The sequence below is a fragment of the Pediculus humanus genome, genomic scaffold (genome assembly GCF_000006295.1).
Source record: "Pediculus humanus corporis 1103172108220 genomic scaffold, whole genome shotgun sequence".
Lineage (NCBI taxonomy): Eukaryota > Metazoa > Arthropoda > Insecta > Psocodea > Pediculidae > Pediculus > Pediculus humanus.
The window spans coordinates 211,475-225,257 of NW_002987790.1; the positions used below are offsets into that span (position 1 = coordinate 211,475).

General features: G+C 24.8%; 4 protein-coding genes across 4 annotated transcripts; 3 read left to right on the forward strand and 1 right to left on the reverse strand.

Annotated features, from left to right (window-relative positions):
• Positions 1 to 795: 795 nt before the first annotated feature.
• Positions 796 to 2,834, forward strand: Phum_PHUM449110 (uncharacterized protein; the record flags this gene model as incomplete). The annotated part of the gene is made up of 5 exons (XM_002429677.1): positions 796 to 808; positions 1,652 to 1,954; positions 2,054 to 2,328; positions 2,416 to 2,604; positions 2,727 to 2,834. 5 exons carry the CDS (start codon positions 796 to 798, stop codon positions 2,832 to 2,834), a joined length of 888 nt encoding a protein of 295 aa, XP_002429722.1.
• A 689-nt stretch (positions 2,835 to 3,523) lies between these two features.
• Positions 3,524 to 5,898, reverse strand: Phum_PHUM449120 (equilibrative nucleoside transporter, putative; the record flags this gene model as incomplete). The annotated part of the gene is made up of 9 exons (XM_002429678.1): positions 3,524 to 3,828; positions 3,900 to 4,140; positions 4,235 to 4,422; positions 4,500 to 4,746; positions 4,831 to 5,054; positions 5,132 to 5,206; positions 5,295 to 5,426; positions 5,495 to 5,649; positions 5,735 to 5,898. The coding sequence occupies 9 exons, from the start codon at positions 5,896 to 5,898 to the stop codon at positions 3,524 to 3,526; spliced, it is 1,731 nt and encodes a 576-aa protein (XP_002429723.1).
• A 1,024-nt stretch (positions 5,899 to 6,922) lies between these two features.
• On the forward strand, positions 6,923 to 9,175 carry Phum_PHUM449130 (lztr-1, putative; the record flags this gene model as incomplete). Its single annotated transcript, XM_002429679.1, has 2 exons — positions 6,923 to 7,106; positions 7,149 to 9,175. The coding sequence occupies 2 exons, from the start codon at positions 6,923 to 6,925 to the stop codon at positions 9,173 to 9,175; spliced, it is 2,211 nt and encodes a 736-aa protein (XP_002429724.1).
• A 1,527-nt stretch (positions 9,176 to 10,702) lies between these two features.
• Positions 10,703 to 13,579, forward strand: Phum_PHUM449140 (pentatricopeptide repeat-containing protein, putative; the record flags this gene model as incomplete). Its single annotated transcript, XM_002429680.1, has 8 exons — positions 10,703 to 11,021; positions 11,169 to 11,471; positions 11,595 to 11,902; positions 11,983 to 12,365; positions 12,464 to 12,587; positions 12,921 to 13,019; positions 13,114 to 13,244; positions 13,342 to 13,579. 8 exons carry the CDS (start codon positions 10,703 to 10,705, stop codon positions 13,577 to 13,579), a joined length of 1,905 nt encoding a protein of 634 aa, XP_002429725.1.
• Between the last annotated feature and the right edge of the window lie 204 nt (positions 13,580 to 13,783).

Below are 13,783 nucleotides of genomic sequence, written 5' to 3' on the forward strand. Positions count from 1 at the left end.
TCTCATGTTAAAATCATTTAAAAAAAAAAAAAAAATTTGTTGAAAAATTTTATGTTAAAAAAAAAAAATATTAATAATTTTAATTGTAATTGATGCCATATTTGATAAGTTTTTTTTTTTTTTTTTTTTTTTTACTACTACTACTACTACTACTACTTACGTGCCAAATTTTCATTAATAAATTATTTAATTTGACATAAGTTTAAGTTTTTTAAATTAAATAATTGTTGTTACATTTTTTTTTGTATAATGAAATGTGTGAATACTCTTAAGAGAGTAATGGGAAGAAAAAAAAACTTATCAAAATTTGATTAATTTAGAGGTGCTTTAAACTCATTTATTAATACCATTTAAATCAGGCATTCGAATTATTAATAATTTTCTGCTTTTTAGTAAGAAAAATTAAAATAAAAAAGCATAAATTGTATTATGACTTTTTGTACAATGCCAAAAAAAAAAAAAAAGATTTGTCAACCATCAAAATCAAAATGGCGAAAAGTATATAGATATATATATATATATATATAAAATATTGAAAAATTGATTAAATACGAAAATGTAAAACATTCATTATAAAATTATATAAATGATGCGAAAAATGTAAATGTTTTTTCATTTAAAAAAAAAACTTACCTTTATTTTATCCTCTTCTTTTTTTTTTAAACATTAATTACAAAATTTAATTTCACAAAAAACTAAAATAATTTTGTCGCGAAGAATTACTAAATTCCGCCAAATCAGTGTTGCCAATATTTGAATTATATAAATCTAGCAAAAAAGCTGTCAACAATCAACATGGAAGGAAAAGGTAAGTGACTTGTAAATCTTGACTATTTATTTTAATAAATTTTATTTTGACTCTTACATAAATTATTTTTTTTATTTAATGTTAAACAATATATTTATTTATTTTTCTTTTAAATTGTTCACAATAAAGATTTTTTTTTTTTAAATAAATTTTAAGATAATTTTTCTTTTTTTTTAAATTAATTAATAACCTTTTTTTTCAGTGAATTGACAATATAATTAAATAATAATTTTTTTTTTCTTTTTAAATTAATTCTTTTAACTAATTAATAAAAATTTTTACGATGACAATTATTATATCCTATCAATAAAAATAAATAATTAATTTATATATATATATATATAATTATTAGCAAGAATTATTTATTATTTTATCAAATATTTTATTAAAATAAAATTTTATTTAATGATGAAAAATTATATAATTTAAAGTTAAATACTTTTACTCCATTAAAATTTGCAATTACATATTTTTAATTATAGTAAAATATTAATCAAAAGGGAAATTTGACTTAAGTTTATTTATTTAATGAGATATTTTTATATTTCATTCATTCTACTTTCCTATTGTATATATAATTATGCATTTATGTCCATTTTGTAAAAAATATTGATACAAATTAAAAATTTTTTTTTAAAATGACATTTAAATAAAAAATAAATTATTAACACGAATTAAAATTTAAAAAAAAAAAATATTAGTCAGTACAAAGTAATTGACCTAAAATAAATTTATTTATTGTTATTTACTTATGTAAATTTATGTAGCAGGTTTTTAAAATATTATTAATTGTTTAATATATTGCATAAATTATTATTTTATTTTTAATAGATATCACACAAGGGGATACCCTGGATACTAAAAGTGGAAAATTAATCGAAGAAAAAAATATTAATGAAATAATTAATTTAAAAGAAGATAGTGATGCAAGTTCTAATAATTCAGATAGTAAAGTAGTTTCTATTGATGCAGATAAAAAAAATGAAAGTAAAAATATTGAATCAGGTTTTCCCACTGGTTTCGATCAAAAAGAATTGGAAGAAGAAACACCTCTTAAAATTATTTACAATAAAAATAGATATGATATTAACTTTCCTTTAAATCAAACTGTGATGCAGCTTAAACATCATCTTCAAAACATTATTGGTGATTATTCATTTTTTTTTTTTTTTTTTTCGGTTATTTATTAAAAATTTTAATTATTGCAACGATAAAAAGAAAAGTAAGAAATTTTTTATTTTGTAGGTGTTCCTCGTGCTATGCAAAAAGTTATGATTAAGGGTTTAGCCAAAGATGATAGAACTTTAAAAGAACTAGGTGTTACAAAAGGTGCTAAAATAATGGTGGTCGGTTCAAAATTAGATGATGTCCTCGCTGTGTCTACTCCTAGTCAGTTAGATTTTTCAGATGAAAAAACTTCTACAACAACAAAAGAACCATTTTGCAAACAAAAAATTCATAGAAAAGTTCTCGATACTGGAGTTCCAGATGATGCTATGCCCGGAATAAAAAATATCAAAGTGATTATTTTATTTTAATTATTATTATTATTATTGTATCTAATCACTAAAATTTTCTTTATTATTTTATTTAAAAACGATTTACAGGAGGGATTACCACAATTTCCCATATCGGGAATGTTGAATAAACATGGCGGTAAAGTTCGTTTCACATTTAAATTAGAATTGGATCAATTATGGATCGGTACTAAAGAAAGAACTGATAAAATACCAATGCATTCAATAAAAAATGTCGTTAGCGAAGCAATCGAAGAACATGAGGAATATCACATAATGGTTTGTATCATTTTTCAAAAAGAAAAATAATTAAAATTTGGAAAAGTAAATAAATCTCTCGAAAGCTATCAATATATTTTACATTCCTCTATTACCATGTATTTTATATTTCTTTTTTTTAGGCTTTACAATTAGGTCCTACCGAAGCATCTAGGTATTGGGTATATTGGGTACCAGCTCAATATGTAGATGCAATTAAAGATGCTATTTTGGGAACTTGGCCGTTATAATTTGAATTTTTTTTTTTCAAAAAAAGGAGATTTATTTCAGTGACTTTTTCATTATCTTTTTATTTTTTTTTTTTTTTTAAGTTTGCCCAAATTAATTTTTACGAAATTATTATTATTATTATTATTATTATAGATTTTATACATTAATAAAACACAAAAAAAAAAATTTAAAAACATTTACCGATCTGGAACTTTTGTCGCATCACTCACAATTTATTTATAAATTAAAATTTTCTTACTTATTAGAAATTATTAAATTATTTAAAAAAAAAATCTTGAGCCTTTAATTTAGTAAGTTTTTAAAAATAAAATTTTTAATTTTTTTTTTAATAGAGTAGCTTTACAATTTATATATATATAATATAGTGATTATATTATTTTTATAATGTACAACAACATTAAGTTAAATAAGATATTTACACAATTATATATATATATATATTTCTTAAAATTTAATTTTTATTTTTCTAACGGTTTATAAAAACAATAATTTTACATTTTTAAAACATCACATTTTTTTATTCAGTAATTTTTTTTTTGTTTCTATATAATCTATCAATCAATCAATCAATCAATCAATCATTAGATTGAGTAAAAAGTTTTGTTTTTAACTATCTATAACAAATATAAAATGTTCCTAAAATTAAGACTAGTTTTATTTAAAAAATACGAAGAGGAAATAAAAATTTTTATTCCGTTGCTGATATAATACTAGAATCTGTGATTGCGGACAATGTAGAATTTAATATAGAAATCGCTGTGGATGTAAGAGTTTCCGTGGATTTCGAAAATCCAGGTGTGATGATAGAAGTTGAGGTTGTCGTAGTGAGTCCTAATGTGTAAGAAGAAATATTTTTTATTGACGAAATTGCTTCTATCGATGAATTAAAGCCGCATGGATTGGAAATTCTTTCGCCAACCAAAGCATCTAGTAAGTAGGCTACTATAGACCCAACCGTGAGTCCAATGTTGTACGAAAACGTCATTATATTTCCTATAAATAAAAATCGTACATGTATTTTTTTTTTAAATTTTATTTTAACTTTTTTATAATTATTTATTTACCTGTAAGTTCTCTGTTTTCTTCAGAAACCTTACTTGGAGCTTGAATCATGGGAATGCTACCGATGAGACCGTTTGTTAAACCCAAAAGTAACGAGAAAAACATTGGATATCCTTCACCTGATAAATATGGGTGACCTCTTGGCATTGCACATAATAATAATAAAGGTATGAGTAAAACTCGACATCCCGCAAATATCAACATGTTTGTTTTTGACCAGCTGTGGCGTACAGATGCTAAGATCTAAGGTAAATAAAAAAAAAATTTTTTAACGACAAAAATTTTATCCCTAAATCAGATTTTGATAATAACGTATTTTAATTAATTTAATAAGTACCTTGCCCGCAAGATCAGAAGCATTAAAAATTGTCATTATTATCACCGGCATCCAACTTTTGAACCTACAACTAACAATTTCTGATTCGATACCTGGATATAAGCATAATGTTATGAAATAAGCAAAACCTATGGTTAACATATAAGGCCAAATACTTTTGGCGACTTCCCACCGTGCTAAAATTCCCCCTAAAACAAAATATTTTAAATTACCAAATTACCGTTTAAATGCAAATTTTTAAAATACGGTTTTTTTTTATTTTTACTTTTGAATCCTTTTAATTTTCCCGATGATTTTCTTAAATTTTTATCTTGAAGAACAATATCTTCTACTTTATACGATGGTCCTACTCCAGAACCTCTAGGTTCGTAAACTGGATTTGCAAAACTTAAAGATGAATATTGTCCAGTATTAGAATATTCTGATGCACTTCCGGTCGTCGAAGAACCAGTGTTAAATTTTAATATTCCATATTGATTTTTACAAGGTTCAGAAACATCTCCCGGATCCATCTGCGTAAAAAAAAAAAAAAACGCTCAGCCATTAATTTAAAAAAAAATTTTAAACAAATATATTTGAGAAATTTAATTAATTACCAAGCCGTAATCTTCTTTCGGTTCTAAAATAATTTTTTTCGAATCTTGACATATCGTCATGTAAAATTGCACAAAATCAGATTTATTAACGCACCGATGGAGAGCAAAACAAATTGCTATCATTAAAATCGATAAGAAAAAAAATATTAATGTGTTTAATCTTTGATCATCAATTAGACTTTTAGTTATTATTCTATTAAGGGAAACTAGCAAACCAGCAGCACCTAAAAAATATAATAAATGGTTGGTGATGAGATTTTTTTTTTCAAATTCAAATGATTCTTAAAAAATTTTTATTTACTTTCACCGGCCATTACTGCCTGAGTGTATCTACTGGGTAACATACTGGTATAACCATAAAAGCTTGATTGTTGAACTGTAAAATTCAGATCGAATGCATAAGTTCAATAAATGTCAAATTTGTTAATAAATAGACCAAAACTATTTTACAATTGAAACTTAACCTGTACAGCCAAGTGCAACCACTGCCACAGCAACCAAAGTCATTGTGTAAGTAGTATTGGGTCCAAACACTTCCCACCAAATTTCACCAAAAATAACAGCAAATAATAAAGTAAAGAAGGAAATCAAGTATCCTGAAAAAATTTATCATCATTATTTACAGATCAAAAGTAATGGAGACATCATCAACAATAAATATTACCAAAAGTGATTCTAGTATTTAAACTTAATGTTTCAACAAGAATGTTGTTACCCAAAACCGCAAAGAATGCCATTACAATGTACACTAAAGAAATGTCGAAGACGATTGTTGTGCCTGGATATCGAGATTGAAAATAGTCTACAGCTATTGTAAAACTAAAGGTAAAGAAAAAATACATTTAAAAAAATGATATATTATTGATAATGATTAACATCATGAAATCTTTAAGTAAATTCGTACCTGTTATAAGGTAAAAGAAATCCTGTACCGGCTAATATGAGGGCATAATAAACTATATTAAATTTATCAACAGGAGGTGTCAAATGACTAAATCCACTATTAAATCTAAAATCATGCACGGTTTTTCCTAATTGAATATATCCTCTGCTTAAATTTTCGTCCATTTTGTTTTTCTAAAACAATTTTTTTATTTAAAAAAAAATTCAAAATCGCAACGAAATAATTAATGATTGCGTATTTGTGTGAATTTAAATTAATATAATCAAAGCTAAATACCTTTTTAAATAAAGTTTTTTTTGTTAAACTTTTGTAATTTAAACAAAAATTAAATATTTATTCTTCAAACTTCAATGTTGTTGAAATTTACAACTGACATTTTTTTTTTTTTTTTTTAGTGGAATGCAAGCAATATTTTTTAATATTATGCACCAAGAAAGTTATGATGATTTAAAAAAAATCATTTTTTACAAAAAAATTTTTTTTTTTTTTTCCACAAACACAAATTATTGATTCTGCGTATAAAATAAAATTTTTTGTGAGCATGTTTAAGGAAATCTTAAAATCTCCAATTGGTTTCCATAAAAGGAAAATTTTTTAACGCTTTCCATTTTGAAAATTTCTAAAAAAAAAAGTATAAATATATACATTATTAGTCGTAATTTACAATTAAAAAAATTTTCAATAAACTTTAAGCTTACTCATATAATTGAAAATAATTCTGATTTATCCGGGTAATTTATATATAACGGTTTTTTTATCTTTAAATTTAAAGAATTTATTAAATATTAATTGAAATATTATGTTATTAACTTATTTTCGCTTTTTTAAAACTTTAAAACTATTAAGAATTATTTTTTAAACATAATCTTTAATAATAATAATAATAATAATAAAACAAAAATTAATCCTAATTAATCTTTAAAATGAATTAAGTATAACTTAAAAATCCATTGGGCGTGATTTTCCCGCTCTTCGTCGTCTTATTATCTTCCTTTGTTTACTCTCAAAGGAAAATATGTTTTATGTTCAAATTGACAGTAGGTAGGTAAATGTCAAAGTATTATTTAAAATGATTAATAAATAATTTTATAAGTCTTTTTTTATAAAAATGTGAAAATCAAAACACTCAATAACAGTTTTAATATAATAATAAGTAATCATTAGTAGTTGTTAATCGAGAAAAATATTATGGCACATGATATTTGTCATCTGCCTGAACCTCCGGAAAATTTGACACTTAATATTAGACCCTTCGAAAGGGTTCATACTTGGGAGAAAATTTCAAAGTGTGACAAGTACACAGCTGCGGCTAGAAGCAAACACACGTTGGTCGCTTACAAAGATGTAATTTATATTTTCGGTGGTGATGGAGGTAACGTTATGCTTAACGACTTGATACGATTTGACGTAAAAGAGAAATCTTGGCATGTTGCTCATTCGTTTAAAGCTCCTACTCCGAGATACCATCATTCGGCCGTGGTTCATGAAAATTCTATGTACGTTTTCGGTGGATATACAGGTGACATTCATTCAAATTCTAATTTGACAAACAAAAACGATTTGTATGAATACCAATTCCAAACAGGCCAATGGCTGGAATGGAACATTGTTGGAAAGGGGCCAGTTGCTCGGTCGGCACACGGAGCCGTTGTGTACGATGAAAAGATGTGGATTTTTGCCGGATATGACGGTAATGCAAGACTGAATGATATGTGGACAATACCACTTGTTGGTGGATTTCCAAAAACTTGGACTAAAATTACTCAGAATGGAGAATGTCCCCCCACATGTTGCAATTTCCCTGTTGCAGTTGCTCGCGATAGTATGTTTGTTTTTTCCGGTCAAAGCGGTGCTAAAATTACCAACAATCTTTTTCAGTTTAATTTTAAAGATTATACATGGATTAGAATATCAACTGATCACATTCTAAGAAAAGCACCTTCTCCACCTGCCAGGAGGTTTGGTCACACTATGATTGCATATGATAGGCATTTGTATGTGTTTGGAGGGGCTGCCGATGGAATATTGCCAAATGATTTACATTGTTATGACCTAGATACTCAAACTTGGTCTATTATTACCCCATCATCTGACAGTCAAATTCCAAGTGGAAGATTATTTCATGCTGCAGGTTTAGTTGGTGATGCCATGTATGTATTTGGAGGTACAGTAGATAACAATGTGCGAACTAAAGAAATGTACAGATTTCAATTATCTTCTTATCCGAAATGCACTCTGCATGAAGACTATGGAAGATTATTGGACAACAAAGAATTTTGTGATGTTGAATTTTTATTAGGACCAAATGAAGAATGTGTTAAAGCACATATAGCATTAGTTACAGCCAGATCAAAACCTCTAGCTAACATTATAAGACAAGAACAAATTAATCAGAATAAAAAAAGTTGCACACCAGATAATTGTAAAATAATAAACTGTGATACTCCTATTCAACTAAAATTACCAGAAGCAGTTCCTGAAGCTTTTAAAATGGTTTTAAGTTTTATTTATAAAGATGAAATAGATCCTACAAAATTAGTCGATAATTTAGAATCGAAAAAAATTGTCTTGTTAATTATGGATGTTTTTAAATTAGCTTGTGAATTGGAATTAAAAAGATTACAGCAATTATGTATGCAGTATTTAGAAAACACATTTAATCATCAAAATGTTTTGTCTGCAATGCACTATGCATCAAATTTGAAATTAAACTTTGTTAAAGAATATTGTTTGAAATTTATTGTTAGAGAATCAAACTTTACTCAAATAGTTATGAGAGATGAATTTGAAACTGTAGAAAAAGAATTAATGATAGACATAATAAGGAGGAGACAAATGCCTGAAGTTTTTAAAGGCAATGAAAATAATGTTGAAAATGTTGGAACCAGTTTAGAGGAGGATTTAGAGGCATATCTGAAAAAAGAGGGAGAAGATTTTTGTGATATTATTTTAAAAGTAGAAGATACTCAAGTCCCTGCTCACAAAGCTATTTTGGCAGCTAGATGTGCATATTTTCAATCCATGTTTAGATCCTTCATGCCTGCCGATAAAACTGTTAACATTCAAATCGGTGATATCGTTCCATCCAAACAATCCTTTGATTCTTTACTTAGATATATTTATTGTGGTAATATTAAAATGTCTCCAGAGGATTCCCTTTATTTATTTTCAGCTCCTTATTTTTATGGTTTCTCAAATAATAGATTAAATGCATTTTGCAAACAAAACTTAGAAATGAATGTTAGTGTAGATCATGTTTTACCCATTTTAGAAGCTGCTGATAGTATGTGTGCAAATGATATGAAAAAATATGCCCTCAGACTGATAGTTCAAAATTTTTCTAAAGTTGCAAGGTCATCCAAAATGAAAACATTAAACAAAGAATTGTTGTTAGATATTTTAGAAGCTTTAGCAACTGAAATGAGTGACTCTAAGTCGTAAATACAAGAACTACTACTACTATAATGTATCATTTAAGGGAAAGAAAGCACTTTTCTTAATTTCACTTTAGCATTTAAAAAAAAAAAAAAAAAAAACTTTCTAGTATTATAATTAGTAATACTAGAAAGTTACTATAACTTCCAAAGAAAAATGAATATTAATTAATTCAAAGAATGAATGAGTTACCCTTATAAAATTAATATTACTTTACCAGTGTTTAAAATGATTGTGTTAAAATTATATTGAAGTTATTCTTCCATAAAAAAAAACGAAAAATTTTTTAATTTTTTTTACTAGTTAATTAGATGGCATTATTTTCCTATGCACTACCTCTTGTTACCAAAATATAATAAAAAATTTCTATCAGACAATTTATAAATTTTGATAAATAGGCAAAAATTTATTTAAATAACAGTATTTACATATTAAGTTATAATAAAAAATAAAACCTATTCCTAACTTATAAAATTTTTACTATTTTTTTTTTTTTTTTATATTCTATACAGGTGTAATTGATCCTGCAACTGCTCCATTGATGTCATTTGAAATTTTTCTTCTTGATCTTGAAGTAATTGAAATATTTTTTCTAGTTGCATTTTTTCCATTCTAAAAAATACAAATGAGTATTAACATTTTTCATTATATAAAAACTGTTATTTAATGAATTTTATAAAACACATATAAATAGTAGAAAAAAAAAAAATTTACTTTTTTTCTTCTTCTAATTCATCTTTGGTCAATTTCGATTGGAGTTCTTTAACTAATGCTTTTTGTCTCATTATTTTCAAATTGGAAACTATATTATCGTCATTCCAATCAAGCATATTGTATTCATTTTCATTTATTTCCAATGGATTAGCATCAGAAGGTTCATTAATGGAAGTATATGAAGGTTCATTGTTTACCTAATGGAAAACAAAAAAGAAAAACACTACATGAGAGTCATGTATTTCTCAAACAAGGAACATAAAATTGGTAAGGATTTCATAAAACAAATTAAATTTAAAAAAACATGTACAGTAAAAAATTAAAAGAGAAATTTTTTTTTTTATTAAAAAATGTATTTATTACCTGTTCAGTATTATCTGTGTTATCCGGTACTGCATTATTTAATTTACAAAACCACCAAGTAAATAAAATAGTTAAAAAAGATATTAAATCAAAAAAAACATGGTATATACAAAGATTATCTAAAAATATTGACAAATTTTCAGGCCAGTGAAAATTAAACATTATAATCCATGAATTTGTTTTTATAGGGACACTACCTTGGCATAAACCAAGATAATGCTCAACTGAATACAATTAATTTCATTATCTAAAAGTTTAAACCATAGACCTAACCAAACGAAAAACCATGAACGTTTAATTGTAACGTAAATTATAAAACGAAATTTTGAAATTATATTTAACTTAACTAAAGTTGTTTAATTTTAAGTTTTATTTACTAAATAATTTCATTGTCAACAATGCCGTGAATTTATTTATAAGTTTTTACTAATTTTTTGTTTTTTTTTTACACTAAAAATGATTTCTTCAAAAGGTTTAAAATTCATGTTGAGCTGTGGCTGTCGTAATTTAACCCATAAACAAAATCTATTTCATTTTAACATGAAATATTTAAAACTTGTTGAAAAATCATTTTCAACTTCTTTAATAAATAATAGAAAAAAAATAAGCGTTGCTCAAGCTTTAAAACCTAATAACAATTTTTTCACTAAAGATAAAACAAATTATGAAGATACATTTGGTAATTTATCAGAATTTGAATTTAAATATAATATGATTAAGGATGATGATGAAGATGTTAAAGAATACAATCGCCGTAAGTTAGGTCCTGGGAAAAGTATTAAAAATTATATTGATGAAATTGAACGACACTTACAAAATCATGAAGTAATTCCTATAATTAAACTATTATTATTAAATATTTTTCTTTTTTTTAGTAAAATTAATTTATAAAATGCAATTTTTTATTTTTAGTATGATAAAGCTATATATAAATTAGAAGTGGAAATGAGAAATGATGGCAAGCCTTTAGTATCACACTTATATAATAGAATTTTTTTGTATAATGCAAAAATAGGAAATCTTAAAGAAAATTATAGACTGTATTTAGATTACAAAAAGAGAAATGGAATACTTAATGGAGGAATGTATACTTCAATGTTTAACACTTGTGCTAATTGTAAAAACTCATTTTTCGCATTAGAAAAAGCAACTGCCATTAGAGAACAGTTAGCCAATGATAAAAATTATTCAATCAATTTAACAAATTATAATGCAATGCTCAAAGGTATTCAAACAACTTTAGTAATTGCCGAAAAGAAAAATAAAAAAAATTATAAATGAAATAAAATGAGGAGTTTGTACATATGTATATAGTGTAACAATAATTAGTTTTTGTTTAATTTTTAAGCATTTGGTAGGCATGGGGATCTTCAAACATGTCTTGAAATTGTTGATGAAGTATTAAAAAACAGAGATAAAGTTAAAATTTCAACTTATCATTTTTTGCTACAAGCTTGTATATCCGATAAGAATGCTGGTTTAAGGCATGCTTTAATAACTTGGAGAAAAATGCTTCAATACAAGCTAAAACCAAATATTATTGATTTCAATTTGATGTTAAGATGTATCAGGGAGTGCTCATTTGGCGATTCTGATCTTATAAATAATGTCATAGAGGATATTATTAAAGAGAGTAATAAATTTTTTAGAAAAAAGGTACAACAATTTGAATTTAAATTTAACATTTATGTTTGTATTACTGTCACGAGTAATGTAAATATTGTTATACATTTCAGGTACTTATTAACAGAGTTGATGGAAAAGTTCATAGAAAAATTTTAAACATACCTGTCGACAAAGAAGAAGCAACAAAATTTTTATTTCCTAGTTTAAACGATAAAGAAAATGTAAAATCAACAAACATGGCTGAAGAAAATTGTATCGGAGAAAATAATTTAATATCTGCAACAACTACTACTACTAATATTAAACCTGAATTAATTGAAAGCAATTCAGGTTCATCTGAGGAAAATAATAATGATGTTGTTGTTGAATTAAATGATGATAAATTAGATTTAACAGAGTCCAAATTGAATGCTCAGTTACCAAATTTGTTGGCTCCCACGCCTACCTTAGGATCTGTTATTTCGTTTTCTAGTATGAGATATCCACATGAAAGGTAATGTCAATTTATGATTAAAATCACTTTGATTAGTTATTCCATATTTTAAATATTTTTTTTTTTATACTTTTATTAAAACAAAATTTTTTATTTAGATTTTCATGCTTTGGTGGTTTGTCTGGATTTTTAAAAACAATGGAAATGTACGAAGTAAAACCAGATGTTAAAACATTCACATTATTAATTGATGTAACGCATCCTAATGCTGCTGCTGAAAAGGTAAATTTCTTAAAAAATTATTTGATTGATAAATTAAAAAGTATTATTTATGACACAAATACTTTGTAATACTTTTTTTAAATTCATAAGTTAATTTAAATTTATTTTAAATGAAATAAATATTAAGGAAATAGTTTTGAGGTTAAAATGTTTTTAGTCAGCTTTAAGTAAGTATCAGTATAATAAAAAATTTTGAAAGTAAATTTTTTACATTTAGGATTTTCTAAGAATTTAAAGAGTTTTTAAAAGAATTTTCTTTGATACATTTTTTATTTTTATTATTATTTATTTATTTATTTATTTTTATTAGTTTTATGATTGTTATTATTACAGGAAGTGTTGATTGAGGCACGGAAACACGGTTTAAAATTAGATACACCTTTTTTCAATGCAATTTTAAAGAAAAGAAGTCAACGACTAGAAGATGCACAGGTACATAAACGTAGAAAATAAAAATTTTTTAATTATAATTTAATTTTTTTGTTCTTAAAAAATTATTGCAAATTAAAAATTTCATAATTTTTAGGATTTATTAATAGAAATGCAAAATGAAGGATGCAGTCCTGACATAATGACTTTTGGTATTTTGGCAATGGGTTGCAATACTCACGAGAAAGGAATTGAATTAATCAAAAAAGCTCGAAATTTTGGCATAAGGTAAATTACCATTTAAGTAAAATTCTATATTAAAAAAATTTCATTGATTATATTTTATACATTAAATAAAATTCGATTCCATTTTTAATTTTTTCAGATTAAATGCTGAAATAATTGGAGCTCTCATTCATCAGGCATGTCGCCTTTATGATTTTTATTATATCAAAACCATTTTACAAGCTGCCAAAGAAGATGAAACTGAACTGAGTGCAAAAGCCATTGTAAAGCTTGATAAAATGATAAAATTTGAAAAAATCAAAAGATTTAAAAGCAAACAACAACAACAACAACAACAACTTGAAAAAAATGAAAAAGATGAATTGACATCTTCCTAAATGTATAATATTATTTACATACTTTTTTTTCTTAATTTTAGAATTTTAATTAAAATAAAAATTGTTGAATAATAAATATTATTTATTTTTTTTTTGTCATCACACATAATATTAAATAAATATATTTGAGCTTTGAGTACAGTTTTATATGAAAAACTTTATAAAAAAGCTTTTATACTTAATATTTAATATAATAAATTATGG